This window comes from Arvicanthis niloticus, chromosome 9 (genome assembly GCF_011762505.2).
Source record: "Arvicanthis niloticus isolate mArvNil1 chromosome 9, mArvNil1.pat.X, whole genome shotgun sequence".
In the NCBI taxonomy this organism is placed as follows: Eukaryota; Metazoa; Chordata; class Mammalia; order Rodentia; family Muridae; genus Arvicanthis; species Arvicanthis niloticus.
The window spans coordinates 85,590,968-85,610,167 of NC_047666.1; the positions used below are offsets into that span (position 1 = coordinate 85,590,968).

The following is a 19,200-nucleotide window of genomic DNA, read 5'->3' on the forward strand; positions in this document are numbered from 1 at the left end:
AGAGATAGCACAGGGCTCCTGCCTCCCATTTTCTGGTCCCTACCACTTCATGTGTCAAGCTTACAAGTGAGTTGCTAAACCTTTCAAAATATGAACAATTTATAAGTCAGAATATCAATTTTACACAAGGTGCCTAAACTCTAGGTTAGTAAAATGTGTCTGAAGTCCTACTACCACCTAGAAACTGCTGCAAAGGCAGTTGAAAGGGTGATACTGAACAAGACAGTCCTGACACAGCTGGGGCTCAAAAAAAAAAAAAAAAAAAATGGAGGAGATTCAAGACAGCAGCAGAGGACAATTCCTGGCAAGGAAACTATTTTTAAATATCAAGGATATATGTCTTAGGTAACATTTCTGGCAAAGAAACATGGATATGGCTGTTTGTTGTTTGAGACAGGATTTCTCTATGTTGCCTTGGCTGTCCTGGAACTCCCTCTGTAGACCAGGCTGGCCTTGAACTCACAGACACCTGACTAGCTCTTGTCTTGAATGCTTGGATTAAAGGCCCCTGTCATCACCACTCAGGTAATTTTTTTTTTATACAAGTAGTATATGCATGTGTGTATACATGCATATGTATATGCATACGTATATACATGCATATGTATATGCATACATGTATATATACATGCATGCTTAAATGACACTAGAAATTCTAAACAGAGTTCAAGTGACATCAATGTCAAGACACTTCTTGGAGTTTAAGAGCAGAAGAAGAGAGCCAAAGACACATCAAGCTGATGTCTGCTCTGAACAGCTGACTGGATAATTTTACTTAGTATTTACTAATTTCCCCAATAGAGTATCTCATGAGCAACATATCAAAGTACTTTTCAGAAACCATTTCACCTTAAGTCACCCCTGAAGTACTTAATTTCACATTACTGAGAGATTTGTGAAAAATCTATAAACAACATCTGTATCATTGAAGCGTTGGCTTATGTGTGATTAAGCAGACTTGTCTTTCCTACAAGGGTCCAGACACAGCTAATTATTAATTATTAACTCTCATTTTTTAAAAAATTAGCAAACACATCATGATTCAGCTGGCAATACTTGATGGTCCAATGATCAGAGTCCACTTAACCTTTGCAAGTTTTGAAGTTTTTAAATATTAACTTCACCAGCTTCTCACAAATTCCTCATTTTCTTACGTGGAATAAATATTCCAACTTCCATGAACATGTGTATGTTTTTACCTGAGAGTTGTCATTAATACTTAAGTTTGACTAACTACTTTTTTTTTAACTTTTTATTGATTCTTTGTGAATTTCACATCATACATTGATGGGGGGGGGAGATGGTTTAACTCTTATAATATACCCCAATCCCACTCATCTCTCCATCTCTTCATGTCTGCCCTCTGCCCTTGCATCCTCCCCACCAGAAGAAAACAAAAAGGAAAAAAAAAAATCTCACCTGGAACTGCAGTGTGTCACAGTGTGCCACACAGTATACTCTTTTGTCTACACATCTTTACTTGCAAATATTCATTGCAGTGAGTCACTGGTCTGTTCAAGGCCTCTAGCTTCTACTACACTATCAATATTAGATCCTCACTGGGATTCCTCTTGGATAACCCTGTGTCATGGAGATCTCGCAGCTTTGATCTGCAGGACTGGCCCCTTCACATACAGATCATAGATGGGGTAGATGAAACAGATTTATTCAAAGGGTATAAATCTTCAAATAAACAAGGCAAAGAAATAAAAGACATATAAGAAGACAGAGAGCCTAACACTGGCAAGGTCTACATCATCATCTGAAGCTTCCGAGTCTAGGAGTCAGTTCTGGTGGAAGCCCATGGAGAATACAAGATTCTCAAGCTAGGTGTCCTGTCTCAGACTCCCACAGCTGCCATTTCATCTTCTTTTAAGTATGCGACGAATTACCATGTTAGCAATCTACTTCAAAACAGACAGAAATAGCACTCAGTAATAATCATTCTTCTATTTTAAAAGCATGAGTTACCTGCTGAATTCCCACTGCATAGGTTTTCAGAAAAAATTCAGAAAATTCGAAGTACTCTTTTGTGACATTTCCTGGGCTTCCATACCTTAAAATCAAAGAGAAAACATCTAATGACTGTGATATTTAAAAACAAAGCATGCTTGCTATTTTAAACACAGATATTGAGAAATATATTCTACTGGGCCATAAAACTAACACTTTCTCTCTTTTCCCACAAGATAGAATATGAATCAGGAGGAACTCTAAGATTCTGGAGCACAGTTAGCATTTTGGAAGGAAACTTCAGACTTCTAAACCAGTAACTCCTAGAAGGTATAAAAATGTTATACCTGACATGTGTTTCAATAAAAGTGTCCATGTGCACCTTCGTACATAATTTCTAGATATGTCCAATGAAAAAAATGAGAAGTTGTCCATGTTCTACACAGAGTAGAATAGAGCTAAAGACTGTACAACTTTGCTATGCTCTCTGGGGCAGTGGGCACAAGCCTACTTTAAACAGCGGGTAAAACTTTGTCTTCTGTGGGTTCTGTGTTTTGGTTTTTGATTACATGAGACAGCATCTCCTATAGCTCAGGTTGGCTTCCAACTCATTAAGTAGCTGAGAATGACTTTAACCTCCTGACACTTCCCCCCTCCACTTCCCTGAGGCCTAGAAGCACGCATTGCTACGTCCAGCTACTCTCTGTGGTTTTAAAGACCAAAAAAAAAAAAAAAAAAGGATATTCTGTATCAGGGAGCCACTCAACTCTAGAATGCCTAACACCAAGATACCAACTGTAACATCATTACTATTGTATGTGGAGCAATACCGTTCAAAGAGACGAGCGACAATATGCAGAGCCCACTTTTTACACTTCCACCACACCAGCTCTGGCCGATCATCCTCATCAATTTGAAGAGTCTCCTAAGTGAAGAAAAACATCCAAGTCAGATTTTTGTCTAAGAACATTTATAAAAACAGCTAAATTTTAGTATAGATTAAGTCATAGCTATACAGTGAGACTGCTTACTCTTACTTTACTAAAGTTAAGTAAGAGTAGCTAGTTAAGAATTAAATAAGTTAAGCCTATCTTTCCTGGCCAGTGTCGGCATTCACACTGATCTCCAAGAGAAGCAAGTAGGCAGAAACAAAACACAAGCACCAAGTCACCTGACAGATTCTGAGTTTTGATGCAGGCAACCAACAGTAACAAGACTGTTGTCAGAAATACTCAACTGTTTATTGTTCATATGGACACACTGAAACTTGGGATAATTTGTTTCAAATGAAAAAGATAGGAACAAAGGACATGCTTAGCACGTCAGAGACCCTGGGTTCAACCTTGTATTTAAGTAAAAGATATGGACACAAAAAGAATGGAGGACATTTTCAGGACAACTCAAGTTCTTAAAACACAAAGGTTAACTTGACAAACAAACAAACAAAAGCACTGTTGTTGCCACTGCAGATCACAATGGGATACTTTCACCTGGAAAAAAGGTAGCTTAGAACCCTGCCTGTGCACACTTGCAGCACACTCAGCCAGTGTTTATTAAAGTGCACGCCTGAGCTCTGTTTCTGCTTTGCAAGGTCTGCCGGAAGCGCAGCAGCAATGACTCGGCCACTGAGTTCCACCTTGGCCAAGCACTGAACTACACCTTAGAGTTAATAGCTTAAACATTAAAACTACCCAGATATCCAGCAATGAAGCACTCAATTAAAATGACAGTATGACAACAGTCAAGGGCCTGCATGATGGCTTAGTAGGTAAAGGTGCCTATACCAACCTCAATGACCTAAATTTGATCCTCAAGAGACACATGGTTGAAAGAAAGAATCACAAGTATCCTCTGACCTCTACACATATACCATGGTGTATTCTCACACACATACCACCTACCAATACAAACATACACTAACAAAAATTTTAAGTGTAAAATAAAAATTAATTTTAAAGAACAGTTATAGCCAGAAAAATATTAATAATAATTGTTTTTCATTTTTGGTGAAAAAAACAAATATGAAAGTACATGTACTATTTTCATAAGTAAAATTCTAAACATACATTCAGGAAAAAAGACTGGAGAGATATGTAGCAAGGTTTAAAATGTTTTAATCAGTTTAAGTAAAGTTAAACATAGTTACTGTTTTAATACTTTTGCTAATCTGATGTTCTAAAAGTAAACATTATTAATTATGTATGACAGTATTTTATAAGTGAGTATGATAGGAGGTTTCTGTTTTTGTTTTGTTAAGTGAAGACCAGACAGTGAATCAGCATTAAGTAATCCACCCAATACACTTGCAGGCTTTCCTCAGCGTTCTGACTTACCGGAGGGACCATCCTATCAATGATGGTCCGAAAGATCTCCATCCACGTTGTCATGGTCTGGTGATTCACCAGCTGAAGAGGCAGTGCATACTGGAAAACAGAGCAGCAGTAGACAGTGATTCTTCCTGACCATAAAATCCAGCATTTTATACCTTCTGGGATAATATCTGAGCAAGAAAACAGCAACTCCTGATTCAACCTAAAATTTAGCCTTAAAAAAAACCATCATCAAATAGGAGGCAATAAGGTCTCACATATCACAGGCTAACCTAAAACTCACAAGATGACCCTGACCTCCTGAACTTCCAGCTCCTGAATACTGAAATTACAGATATATGTTACCATACCTAACTTTATGTAGCACAGGGGATCAACGGAAACACCTGAGCTACTTTCCCAGCCCTCTTTTCTTATTTGTCCGGTTGATTGGTAAGTTGGTGGGTTGGATATGTTTTGTGTTGCAGGATAGTTGATTACACTATGGACCCAGAGATTGTGTTATTTACTGAAAAACAAACAAACAAACAAAAAAACCTTGTTTCTAGTTGTGGTGTGGCTCAGCCCTTAGCACACACCTTTAATCCCGCTGGCTGAAATACAGACACATTCTTAGTATGCAACTTTAATCCTAGACAATGAAGGTAAAGTTAGCTGATAAAAGGAAGCACCCATGTTTGAAAGTGATGTCTAATTGAGAAGCAGACAAAGTGATGAATCAGACAAAGATTTGACAGAATAGGATCTGCCCAACTCTCACGAGAGAGGAAAGGGAAGCTACTTAAGAGAGCAGCACGGAGAGAGAGAGGATGCAGTTTTGCCAGGAGAGAGAGAGAGAGACAGGTCTCAGAGAAAGAACAAGCTAGACACAGGTGAAGACAGAACAAGCCAAAGAATGAGAAGGAGCCAGAAGTTCAGAAGATTGCCATACTATGAGGCCAAGCAGAGCAATTCAGTCAGAAACAGAGAAGCAAGATTGAATCAGTCATCTTGAAGAGGAGTTTGAGGCAGAACAGCTGAGTTAAACCAGACAACAGAGTTCAGAAAGAACTACAAAGAGTGGCCTTATTCAGCAGTAAATCTCAGAGGCTGAAAACATTCTAGGCCTAGATAAGATTGTACAGATGCTAGAATCTTCCAGGGCTAGACCTAGGTTAGCAGACTGAAGCAATAAGCCTCAGAGACAACACTTACTACAAGCAAATGAAAGTTACATTTACAGTTTGAAACAGAGTCTCTTGCAGCCCAAGCTGGCTTCAATATGCTATGGAGCCAAAGAGAGCCTTGAAATCTTAATCTTCCCATCTCTGCTCTGAAAAATACTAGAATTACAAACATTTGCAACACACACCTGGTTCTGACATATAAATCTTTTAAATTTAGAAATATACATGTCATTGGCTTTTTCTCTGGTCTACCATCAAAAAAGAAAGATATCAATAAGATCTCTTTTCCTTCCCATACATTCTGGGCTATTTTTATAATTTGCCTCTTCATGTATCAAACTTTTAAGTATAAGAACTTTGATAAAAATCTTCACCTCACTAAATTACACATGAGGCTCTTTTTTCAATCCCCATCTTCTAGTTGGTGGCCCCATCCCTATAATGACTATTGCTCAGGCTTCTATCTCTCCTGCTCTGCCATGAGCTGCCTCCATGCCCACTGATCTACTGTCCCCTAGCTCGGTGCTAGTGACATCACTGCTGTCTCACAAGGCTCTTGATCCAGCTGGGAGAACGTGTACGCAGGGGTGGGGATGGCAAATAGTGAAGGAGGGGAGAGAGGTGGCTAGGGGTATGTTATTTCACACTTACAAGTTGACGTGATGACATACACACATAACCATCTCTCAGGAGGCAAAGGCAGGAAGACTGACCTAAGTTTGAGGCCCACCTAGACTGCACAGTGGGACTCTGTCCTTAAAAAAAAAAAAAAACTCAGAAAGGTCACACTTTATTCTATATGCCATATGGGAACAAGGCATTTTGGACTTGAACTCAGATCCAGAGGAGGAGCAGGCAGGGGGGTAGGCAGAAAGTATTGACTCCTGTAGTATGTGTGAAAGCCTCTACACAGATAATTGCTACTTAGGACAAAGTCAATCTCATTGAATCAGACATTTGAGAGCAATTTGTCTGGGCTATCTGTATCCCAGCCAGTCAATTCTAATTCTCTGACATTATGGCAGTTTCACTTCTCAAATCAATTTTTTTTTAATTTTGCCTCAACAGAGAAGCACATTGTCATACTAATATATGACAAATATTACCAAAACAGTTAAAAGATGTTAGAATGGTTCATCTTCCATTTTTGGTTTTTTTTGGTTTTTTTATGTGTTTGAGAGATTTTTCTTCCTGTGTTAGCCAAGTATAAAGAATCCACAGAAAACTCATGTCACCAGCCTTCATGTTACAACCAGTGCTTGGCTCTGTTTTCCCAGTAGGAGAGGTTAGTCTGGCCCCAAATACACAGGCTATTATTGTTGTTTTGATGCTCCAGTGTAAAGTAGGCCTGCTGAGAGAGATCTCTAAAGCTGCTGAGGGAAACAGATCTCTATACTAACTCTAGAAGAGGGGCCATGAAGCTGTCTTCCCAAAAACTTCAGAAAATGTGGGAGAATATATTTCTCTGATAGTCTACTTTCTTCTCTCTTGTGAGATCTGCTTCCTTCCATCTATTCTTAAAATTAAAAAAAAAAATTTGCCTTCAACTGCCTTTATTAAAAGCTTATGAAGCCAGGAGAGGTGGGCTACACCTTAATCCCAGCATTCAGGAGGCAAAGGCAAGCAGATCTCTGTAAGAAGCCAGCCTGATACACATAGTGAGCTCTAGGACAGCCAGAAGTGAACAGAAACCAGTCTCAAAAATCCAAAAAATAGGGCTGGAGAGGTTAAGCCCTATTTAACCTCTCAGCAGTTAAAAGCACTGACTGGTCTTCCAGAGACCCTGAGTTCAATTCCCAGCAATGGTGGCTCACAACCATCTGTAATGGGATCTGATGCCCTCTTCTGGTGTGTCTGAAGACAGCTAAAGTGTACTCACATCCATTAAATAAATAATCTTTTAAAAATTCCAAAAAATAAAATTAAAAAAATTATTTATACACACACACACTACACTCTGTGTACTGTAGTGATACTAAAACAGTCCAAAGATGCCCAAGTCAAAATGAAGAACCTACCCCAGCTCTCCTGCCTCCCTAGCTCAAATACCCCACCCTGTATCACAAGCAATTATGGAGAGCACAGATCAGAGCTTTAATCCATTCACATTTAGGCTGACCCCAATTATTCTTCCCAGGCTGAAATCATTTACTCAAGTTTCTCAAGTAATCAATGTTAAGTATTCTCAAATTTTAAAGACATTCCATCCTTATCTTCTAATTATTTTTTAAAGTACCATAGTAGTAGCCCTTATAGCTTAAGTCAAAAAAAAAAAAAAAAAAAAAAAAGTGTGGATGGCATAAAGGCCATGTGCACACAGACAAACACGGGAGAAGCCAAGGAAAGTTAAATACACAGCTGATCTCTCCAAAGGGAAAAGATATTTGGCTGTTTCTCCTGGAATGCTGGTGAAAATGTAGTTTACAACTTGGTGATCTTTTGCTACCTGTTGGGCCAGGCTCTGCTCATAACCCCCAGAATATTATGTTTGTTTATCTCAGACTTTTTTCCCCTAAAACCTTGAGCTTTACTTCCAGGTCATGAAACTCACTCTTGTGAGACATACCATTTGTACAACAGCCTAAGTGATTTCTGTGTTAGCTTAGGACCAGGCACTTTGTTTACCTCAATGAAGCCACACGTGTACTTTGTAAAAAGCTTCAATGCAAACATGCCTTAAGCTCTGTCATACTCATGGGCCTGAATCAATTGCTATCTGAATACTCTTTCCAATATTGTGCTGTGCTTAAATATGGCTAAAGTAAAATGATCTGGGTAAAGTAAAAAGTCTTAGCCCAGCACTGGTCACCAAAATTAGGCTAATCTGGGTTTCACTTTTACTGCCCCCCTGATGGTTTTTCCCAGCCTGCTATAAAGCCTACAGGGACCCTCCTCCACAGAGCCACTGAATCTATGTTGGCTTAAATTTGGCTGAAGAAGAGAAAAGGCCATCAATGTGATCCCCTATTAAGGAGGACTCTATTTCTTTCCTCTCCTCCTATAATCACAACTAACCAGCAAACAGGGCACCTTAAGTCTAAACTCAAGTTTTAGGCCAAGCAACACCTGGGGTTCTTTATAATTTGGGACTTTACACCCAGAAAGACAGCACACAGACACCAAACTGAACTCTGGATGCCCAGTGATCATGGCTAACAGTACATTTCTGTGAGCCTGATTCTCCTAAGGTTAAAAATATGATTCTAAATAATGATTGATGCTTCTACAGAGTAGACACAAATACAAGGTTCTTCCGTGTTCATCTTCTGCAGTCTGACTGACCTGAACGAGAGCATAGAAGATTTTCAGAATCTGTTTCTGCAGCAACACAGAGTAATGGGAGGCATCGGGAAGCAGCTGCAGGATTTGCTGCTGAATTCGAGGCAGAAATATCTGCATGGCTGCCAGAAGAGGCTCTCTTTCTTCTGCTTTTTTATATCTGCATGAGCAAAGACAGAGAATAAGAAGGGGATGATTACTCCTTCCCAGTGAGCTGTAAACAATGAGTGAAAAAGACTTGTTAACCATACAAAACAGAAGTAATGAAACAAGGGCTTAAACTTTCTATGCAATTGTTGCAATCAAGTTGGAAGAAACTCTGAATAAATCTTGTTTCAGGCAGGCACAAAATCTTTGTTCAAAGGTTGGGACTAGTTTAAGAGTCCAACACTGAACTGCAATCCCAGTTCTCAGAAGGTAAGACAGAAGGATCATGATTTCAAGGCCAGCCTGAACTTGTAAAGCAAAATCTGTCTGAAAATGCCAAGGGCTCGGGATGTGCCTCATGAAAAGGGACCTGGGCTGGTTTGCTATACAGCAATGGGAGGGAGGGAAGGAAGGAGGGAGGGAGGGACGGAAGGAGGGAGGGAGGGAGGGAGGGAGGGAGGGAGGGATGGAGGGAAAGAAGGAAGGAAGGATGGATAAATCCAAGACTATTTACTAATTTTATATGGGATGATTTTTAGTATTTAACTCTCATCAAACCATAATTCATCCTATAAAAGGAAAGCTGATCTGCTAGCTTAGACATATCATTCTGTAGGGTAGATAGCATGAAGAAAACTTTCTCATATCACCCTTCACTGAGAGTAAATATACCTTACAAGCCTGGGTGTTTTCTCAGTTAACTTGTATTGCTGCCAATCTAAAGTTATTTTCTAAATAGAAATTCTATAAAACTTTCTAAACTATCATCTTAAAGACCAAAAACTATATGGGCTATGATCTCAGCACTCAGAAGCCCGAGGCAGGAGGATGGCTGTGACTTCAAGGCCAGCTTGATCTACCAAGTGATTACCTGTCTCAAAACAAAGGAAAAGTACAGGACTGCATATACGAAAGCAGCAGTCGTCTTGAAACCCTATAAAATAACATTAACTGCCATCCAAGTCTTGTACCTCAGCAGCAACTTTCATGGAAATATCCCAAAGAACGTTTACATTCCCTACCTCTTCTTACCAGAAACGTATCTGGTTTCTGTATCCGAGGTGTATCTACAGCAGCAGCTAAAGAAAGTATACCATACCACCACTCACTGCCACAGAAATCATCAGTGTACATCAGAAAACCTGAGTGCCACTGAGCAACTGCAGCAAGTGAACACACTAACTGTTTGACTCAGCGTGTTCCACAATGAACTGATTTTGCCAAGCCCCACAGCAGGCTGCTCTACAAGTCTGACGCCGCAGGACACTGGCTCTCTTTGCTAGTGGAAATGAACTTACTCATAGGTCTTCACCAGCTGATATAAGCACAGTAAACTGCCAAGCCAGCTCCCACTGTTTGGTGACTGCAAGTAGTAGTCTATCTTGTCGACCACTGCAGGCCAATGACCGGGAAAATCATGTCTAATGATGACTCGGAGACACATTGTTAGCTGAACTCTGTGAGGTGGGGAAAAAAATACACAAATTCAAGCAGTGCAGAGTATCATCCTCCAAAGACCTACAATATTGGTACAATGTTCTCCAGCTCCCTTTACCTTTGTTATACACCACGCACTGAGCATGGATAACATTAAGAAATGTGTTATTAGCAAGTCCAAATTCATGTGAACACCAGAGTGTACCTTTATAACCTAGGATGCTCATGTAGTTACATCTAAGGAGATGTAAATACATGGGATACCACTGTATACATTGTTAACTTATGCAGCAAAAGACTGTATACATGTAGCCACCATGTGAGGAAAAAGTGATCCTGTTAAAAAAAACCTTCTCAGTGGCACAATTTACTGAAAATAAACAGAATGGGGGAACCCCCTCAAATAAATGAAATCTCCATCTTATCCTAAAGGTATTTTAGTGGGCCCTGCACCTCAGCTGGGTAGCACCTGGCTGGCCCCAATGGTGGGAGACAGTGAGCTAGCCACGAGGGTGTGAGCACAAGAAAGTTGTCCCTGCCACTCATCTGCCATGAGATGGTGTGGAGGTGATACCTTCTCAACCTCAACCCTCACCATCTGCAGTAGTCAGTAGAGCTGGCCCTGGGGTCATGAGAACAGGAGATCCGGTCCTGCCCCTCACCAGCTGCAGCACCCAAGAGAGCAGGCCCAGCATCTCACCTGGACAGCACAGTGGAGCTAGCCCAGCGCCTCTCTGGCTGCAGTACTGGGGAGAGTGGGCCCCACACCTTAACTGGGAAGCAGAGTAGAGCTAGTTCTTGTGGCATGGGTGGAGGTGAGCCATGGGCACTGATGGCATGAGAATGGGAGAGCTGACCCTGCCCCTTGCCAGCTGTGGCATTGGGTGAGCTAGCTGGGGCAGCACTGAAGAGCTCACCCTGGTGGTGTGGGTGCAGGAGAGTTGGTGGGCTGACCAACTCAGCTACCACCTAGCCCCAGATCCAGGGCTTTGAGTTGGCTCACCCCAACATCTAGCTCACCTGTGAGCTGCAGAAGCATGTGAATGGACCAGTCCTGCAGACCCAAAGCTGTAGGATCTCTATGACTCAGGGCCACAAGAAGAGGAGTCCCAGTGAGGATCTAGTATTAATGCTATAGCAGAAGCTAGAAGCCTCAAACCATACCAATGACTCATTGCAATGAACATTTACAAGTAATGATGTGTAAACAGAAGGGTCTACTGTGGGACACACTCTAACATACTACGGCTTCCAAAAGGTGTTAATTTTTATGTTTTGTCTTTTTATTTTTATTTTCCTTGGGGAGATAGATGCAAGGGCAGAGGGCGGATATGAAGGGATGAGAATACATGGTGTAAAAATCACAAAGAATCAACAAAAAGTTAAAAAATAAATAAATTTTAAAAGACTTGTCAAAAATTTCAAAGTATACAGCACAGCTACCTCAACTCTGTAAAAATTCTTACATGTGAGTCTTCATATCCAGAAGGAGCAGCATATATAGGGTCCTGGGTTTGATCTACAGCACACACAAAGAAAGAACGAGAGAGAAAGATAGACAGAGAAGAACAGAGAGACAGAGACAGAAGCACACAGAGAGAAGGGATAATAACATAGATATAGATTATGTATACACATGCAGATAGATGATACACACATATATACAGAGACATGCCAACACACAGATGATGATAGGTCAATGATAGATATGTATACATACGTACAAATATAGATATATAGGTAGACAGATACACATATACCTACCAAATGGGCACACCTAGGGCTGGTGTGTGGTTCACTGGTAGAGAACCTCTCTGAGTATAAGATGTATATACACACACATCTATCAACTGGATAAACCTAGTTCTCATCAGTTAAGAGCGAGCCAGTAGGGTACACTGTACCCGTGAAAATATACACTAATTCTTGTACTTTGCAACAAATATGGATTTGCTAGGTGATTTCTGAAAATGGGAAACTGAAGAACCATTGACAAAGAAAAAAATTTAAAAAAAAAAGCAACAAAAGAAATAAGACAGGAAAAGAGGAGTATGCAAGATGCTATCCTACAGCGCTTAGTGCAGTCATCACTTCTTTAGTGGTATCTCATCTGTAATTAAGATTGAAAAGAAAACATAGGGGAAGCAAAAAATGTCTCTTCTACAAACTACCACTATTACTACCAAGTATGTCCTCATGAGGTCATTTGATTAGAGAATTAACCTGACAAAATTAGATTTCCAAATTGTAATTTTCACTGAGCTGTTTATTTGTGAGGAAGTTTTACATAGCCCAGACTGGTGATCTCCAATGCAATACGCTGCTGAAGATGGCTGAAGGAGTGAGCTACCCCTCCATGCTGCTTTAAACTTCTGATGCTCCTGCTTCTACACCCCAAGTACTGGGATTCATGCATGTACCACTACACCATTGTATGCAGTGCTAGGAATTGAACCCAAGGTCTCACGCATGCTAGGAAAGCAGTCTACCAACTGAGCTACACTCTCAGTCCAAGGATTCCAAATTGTAAAACATACACAAAAACTAGTGTTCAGTTGAATATTCAACAACTTAGATCTACAAAAACTGGAAAAAAATTATTGAATATTGAATATAAAGAAATATTGAATACTGCATATTGAATCTTTCTTATGGTACCAAGTCAATTTTCTCTGAAATACTTTTAAACAAAATTAGACAAGAAGCAGCAATATCTTCAAGGTTCCTTAGGACATGAAAGGAGCAAAGCCACAGAGGACTGTCTCATTTTAAAAAAAAAAAAAAGAACCAGGAATTTCCTGTCTACTATCAGCAGCCATTCCTTTAAACAACACAGGCATAAAGTATAGCTAAAACTTTTCACTTTTTAGGATTTCGTCTTAAGATGGACCTCATGGTCCATTTCTCGGTTCAAGCTAAGTGCCAGATTGGCAGGGCGAGCTACTCCTGCATGCTGCTTTAGAACCAGTGGGACATCCAGGAGATCAGGAAACAAGCATTCTCACAGACAATGGTTTTGTGAGGTTCCTGGGACACAAGTGGCATATGGGAACCACTGAGTTCTCCTAGCTAACAAAAACAACTGCGCAATAACCCTACACTTGCTCTTTCTGTTACCGTTCCCCTCAAATTTCCTTTCTTTTTCCTCTGTTTTCTTGACAGATGCACTTAATAAACAATCTTGCTCCCCTTGAGACTAGCCTGGGATATATGAGACCTGTCTTCAAAAAAATAAAAAAAATACATACACACAAACAAAGCTGAAGACTACACTCGATGGTCCCAGCCCAGGCCAAATGCCTCCTCAGATCACACAGACAGGGCGTGACCTACCTCACCAGATCTGGAGACCGAATGATCCCTTCCACAATGTTGTCACGGATTTGCTGCCGGTCATTCTCATGGATATTGAAGGGAAATATCACTTCTCCTGGTGGAGGCTCCCTGTCCGGCCAGTATTGTGTCACCATGTTCTTCAGGTAGATGGCAGCTGAGTTTAAGAGAAAAAGAAAAATATGTTGGACTCAGTCTTACAACTCAGCCATGTAGAAGACAATGCCCACCCAAAATGGAAAACCTTACAGGTGCAAAAAGTTCCCCAACTTGGGAAGAGGAGATAGGAAAAATTCAAAAGTTTTATATTGGAGTCAAATAGAAACATCCCACCAAGCCAGAGGACATCCTTGAGTGACACAGACATGACCTTAGAATCATGTCCATGTTTTCAGACTGAGCACAAACACAGTGACATCAGGAAATTTCCCTTTTCTCAAACCTAGCAGTAAGCTGCTGTCTGCTGCTGATCCTGTCCCTCGTCACTCTGCACGTTCGGGAGTATTTGAGCTCTTATAGCACTGGTAATTTCATTTAATCCTTTGAGATATTATTTATAATTCATAAATAGATATCCACTCTCATATATGTTTGGAAAATCCCAAGTAATCTATAGCTCTATCTATCAAAATATATAAATCGATTACTTTGTTTCTACTCTTCTCAATATGCGACAAAAAGACATTTGGAAGAAATTAGCCGAATTACTGCTACAATACTGCTTTATTTTGTTTGGTGTGTGTTTGCGGTATGCACATATATTCATATTCACATGTGTGTGGGCCCATGTGAGGGCAGGGGACTGTGTATGCACATGCGTGCATGTAGAGGCCCAGAGTTTCTTCTTGATCACTATCCAACTTATGTACTAAGGCAGGGGTTAAACCGGATGCGGAGGCCATCGACTCTGAGCTAGTCATCTTGCTCTAAGAGCCCATCACTGCCTTTCAAGTGATGGGATTATGAGAGGCCACCACGTGTGGCTAGCTGTCACGCAGGTTCTGGGGATGAGAACACGGATCCTCACACTTGCAGGCAAAGCATTTTATCCACTGAGCTAGCTTCCCAGAATAATAAGAGATGTGGCAAGACATGGTGATGCACACTCCTAACCCCAGCACATGGGGAAGTTGAGACAGAAAGACTACTTCAGGTCTAAATCCAATCTGAGCTATATAATCAACTCAAGGCTAGCCTGGGTTAAAGTGTGAGGGCTTGTCTCAAAGAGAGAAGAGAAAAGAAGCAATGTGAAGCCTTTTAACCATTCCAGTTGAACCCTTAGTGTAAACACATATTCTCACATGTGTGTAAAGACAGGCATGTTTCTGAAAAGCTCCTCAGCTTTCTCTCTCCTTTCTGCCCCCAATAAAGTTTCTTCTACTTCAATTTTACTATAAATTAAACATGGATGATAAAAACATTTCACCATTGAAAAAATACAACATGTTCTGTATTGGTTAAAATGTGACTGAAATTCAACTAAATCATGAACTTTATATTCTATAAGCCCTCTTTCATGCATTTGATGCACCTAGGATTTCAATGTGTTTGAGAAAAAAAAAACTTACAGCACGGTAAGCATGTATATGTGTGGGAGTGTGTATGTGTTTTAAAGGGCTTTTTAATTTAAACCAGGCTATCTCATTTACCTCAGTACAATTATTCTATGATGTGATTAAGACTAATCATGCAATAATAGAAAAAGCTGGACATGGTAGTGCATGCCTATAATCTTGGAAAGGCAGCAACAGAAAAATCATGAATTCAAAGCCAACCTATACTACATGTAGGGGTTAAGGAAGAAAGACACACATCATGGAATTATCCCACAGACATAAAAATAAGTTTCATGATTAAAACAAAATGTCTAATTCCTGATACTATCTAAAAAGGAAAAAGAAAGGAAGAAAGGAAGAAAGGAAGGAAGGAAGGAAGGAAGGACGGACGGACAAGACAAGAAGTTCTGGTCCCCATTCAACCATCCATTCAAAGTTAGATGGTAGTAGCACACACCTTTAATCCTAGCCCTGGGGAGGCAGAGATAGGCAGATTTCTGTGAGTTTGAGGCCAACCTGGTCTACAGAGTGAATTCCAGGACAGCCAATGCTATAACATAGAGAAACCCTGTCTCAGAAAGAAAAAAAAAAAAAAAAAAAAAAGTCCAAGCAATACACTACATCTGTGACTTGACACAAATGCCACTAGAATTCAGATCTATAAATCTGCAGTCTGAATCTAACTGACCTATGGTTATGCTACTGGGATCATAACAAATTGCGAAGATAAATTATTAAAAGTGGAAAAGCGAAATGGAAAACAGCGATGTTAGAGAGGCAAGGAACTGACAGATGGATGAAAGCAAAGAGATTAAAAAAAAAACAAACCTAGGGTAGCTTCAAGAACTCAGTATCCACCACTAACTTTCCAAGAGAAAAAAAGTATTCTTTTGTCTTAGAAGTATTTCACGAGTTCTTCCTAATTTTTCAAGAGATTTTTAAGATACAGATTTTTAAATTACATTTTTTATTCCTTGAATGTTACATATAGATAATGTATTTTGATCATTATCAACAATCCACCACTACCTCCCTTCACTACCTAGTAACCTCTATAGTACATCCCTCCCCATCTTTATTTTCTCTTTATATTTTATTGTTATTATTAATAGCCTTGAGTCAAATTAGTGATGCCTTGGGATCCTGAGTGTGTGGCCATCCACGAAGGCATGAGTGACTTACCAGCAGCCACATCACCTAAGGAGAGTGACTCTCCTTCAGCAGCCATCAACTGCCAGCAGCTCCTCCTACAGGGGTGGGGGCCTTAAGGGTCATTCATGGATCAACACTGGAATTTTAACTGTCACCTTCTTGTTCAGGTCTTATACAGTACATTGTAACGATATAAAGTAGAACTCTTATTGACTTGAAAACTCAACTTACCTGCCTGACGCACAGGGAACTCCACATGGTCAGAGACTATGATCCGAAGCAAGCTGGGGGCAAAATTAATAATCTTGTAGGACTGAAATTACAAAGAAATGCTTGGTAAAAAACAGGGCATTCTGAATAGCTACTAGCACCATTACAGAATATATTACTGTCTAAATGAAAGAAAAACATTTTTGTTACTGTTTTGTGGTTGTTTTTTGAGTTAGCGTTTCTCTGTGTAGCCTTGAAACTCCTTCTATAGATCAGGCTGGCATGAATTGCAGAAATTTGCCTGCCTCTGCCTCCCAAGTGTTGGAGGCAGACTCCCAGTGTCTCTACTGCCCAGCAGAAAGAAAGGCTTTTAACATGAGATAAATTCTGAAGCAAAATGAAGATTATGAAAATACTTCTAAGTGATAAAAAATTCTTATAACAAACTAATAAAAATGTGAGTAGTTTTACAATGTTTGACATATATTCCCAAAATGCTCTCCAGAAAGTATTCTGGGTAACTCTATAAACAGCAGCACATGAGTGTTCATTCACCTACCACAAGAACCTGTGAAACCTTAAAATCTTATTATTACTGTTTTAAATGATATATCTTCTGTTACTCAAAGTCCTTTCTGTTGACCACGTATTTCTTCTACAATCTCTTATACCCTTTATCCTTTGAAAGGGAAAATTTCTTTTTCTTTTTTTTTTTTAATTAATCAACTCTAAGAGATATTAACAGGCTTACAATCTCAACCTTTTATTTGACCTCTGTGGTAAGTCAATATTGATTGTTACCTTGACAAGATCTAGAATCACCTCTGAAACAAGCCTCTGGACATATCTGTGAAGGAATTTGTAGTTGAGTTAACTAAGATGGGATGAAGCTCCTTACAAGTGGGGTCTTGGATTGACGAAAAAGAAAGTCAGCTACCACCAGCGAGTCTCATTCTCTCTCTCAGTCTCTCAGTCTCTCTCTCAGTCTCTCTCAGTCTCTCTCTCTCTCTCTCTCTCTCTCTCTCTCTCTCTCTCTCTCTCTCTCTGCTTCCTTATTGTGGATGCAATGTAACCAACTGTTTTCAAGCTCTTAATGCCAAGCCTTCCCCACCATGGACTACACCCTCACACTGTGAGCCAAAATAAACCCTTCTTCCCTTAAATTGCTTTTATCAGGTATTTTCTTGCTGGAAGAAAAAAAAGCAGCTAAAATAACCTACTCACAATTGTTTCCTCCCAGATTATCTGGGTCCTAACTTTCTTGATATGTACTTTTGACAAACAGAAAACAAAATGTCATTTTCAGAAAACAGAAGCCCAACACAGGGTGAATAAAGATAGAATAATGTTTTGTTTTATTTTTTAAATAACAAGTGCTATAGGAAAAGCTAGTCCAAGGAGGGCCAGTGTAGCACAGACAGCTGAGGACAGGCATTGCTAGCTGAGGACAGTCTGCTCAGAATCACAATGCCTCAGGAATCCATGCTAATGACTTCCTGTTCAACCTACCCTCTGGGCTGTTTCACCCATAGGCTGTTTACTCTGGGCGTGAATTCCTTCTGACCATATTTACATATATATCTAGAACCATAGCATTCCTCAGCCTAGCACATTCCTGGAGCTCTGCTTGACCTGCCCACTGACTATTAATTTACAGGTGATTCCACTAGGCTCCTCCCAGGGACCTAGCAAGAGCTTATATCACCAGTCACCAATACCGGCTGCTGCTGCCAGGTGTAGCATATAAAAGGACTAATCATCACACTAGGTTTTTTTTTTCTTTCTCTCTCTCTCTCTCTCTCTCTCTCTGTTCCCATGTGTTCCCAGCCAGTCTCTCTTTTCCCCTTTCTGTACTTCTCCAGCCTCATAGCTCTGCTCCCGTTTGTCTGCCTCTAACCCTTTACCTCTCTCCCCTTCCCCCAAGTAAACCTCCTTTATATTAGGTCTGTTGTATGGCAAGATTTCTCAGGGACCACCTGGTACACTCCACCCTCCACCAACACCACATTAGATTTCATAACACTGACATTCCCAGAAGTCTCATGAATTCTCAAGGAAGGAAACCAGTCCGTTCAGCTTGACTTCTCCTGAGAGCCTATATGGGCAATGTCATCCTTTGAGACACAGCTGGATTAGTAATATTTTCTCTTTTCTTTCCTTTTTTTCTTCCTTTCTTTTGTGTGTGTGTGTGTGGTCAGAGGATAACCTGTGGTGTCTATTCAATCTTTCCGTGAGTTCCAGGGATCAACCTCTGGTCATCAGGTTTGGAAGGCAAACACCTTGACCCATTAAACCATCTTGCCAGCCCACTTGATATATATTTTTTTAATTTTTATTTTTCTATTTTATGTGTATGATTGTTTTTGCTTACAGGTACGTTTGTGTACCATGTATATGCCTGATCTCCACAGAAGTCAAAAGAGGGAGTCAGATTCCCTGGAACTGAAGGTTGTGAGCTACCATGCCGGTGCTAGGAATTGAACTCGGTTCTCTGGAAGAGCGTCCATGACTCACCTATCCCAAGGCTACTTCTTCCTTCTCTTTCTTCCCCTCATGGCCCCTGCCCCAGCTCTTAAATGCTGTCTCTCCAGCCCTAACTCGTTTGCTTGTTTTGTTTTTAGAGACAGATTTCTATGT

At 40.3% G+C, this 19,200-nt stretch overlaps 1 protein-coding gene across 3 annotated transcripts in view; it reads right to left on the reverse strand.

The window, feature by feature from the left end:
* The window catches only part of Ipo8 (importin 8), a 66,931-nt gene that overhangs the window by 40,780 nt on the left and 6,951 nt on the right, over positions 1 to 19,200 (reverse strand). For 2 of the 3 annotated variants that reach the window (XM_034511579.2, XM_034511580.2), the window contains exons 2-8: positions 16,585 to 16,666; positions 13,646 to 13,802; positions 10,174 to 10,332; positions 8,732 to 8,888; positions 4,287 to 4,376; positions 2,784 to 2,878; positions 1,972 to 2,056 (exon numbers count right to left, since the gene is read on the reverse strand). In XM_034511579.2, coding sequence (XP_034367470.1) covers positions 1,972 to 2,056; positions 2,784 to 2,878; positions 4,287 to 4,376; positions 8,732 to 8,888; positions 10,174 to 10,332; positions 13,646 to 13,802; positions 16,585 to 16,666 — 825 coding nt within the window. The remainder of the gene's footprint in view (positions 1 to 1,971; positions 2,057 to 2,783; positions 2,879 to 4,286; positions 4,377 to 8,731; positions 8,889 to 10,173; positions 10,333 to 13,645; positions 13,803 to 16,584; positions 16,667 to 19,200) is intronic. The other variant, XM_034511582.1, reaches the window with a different exon arrangement.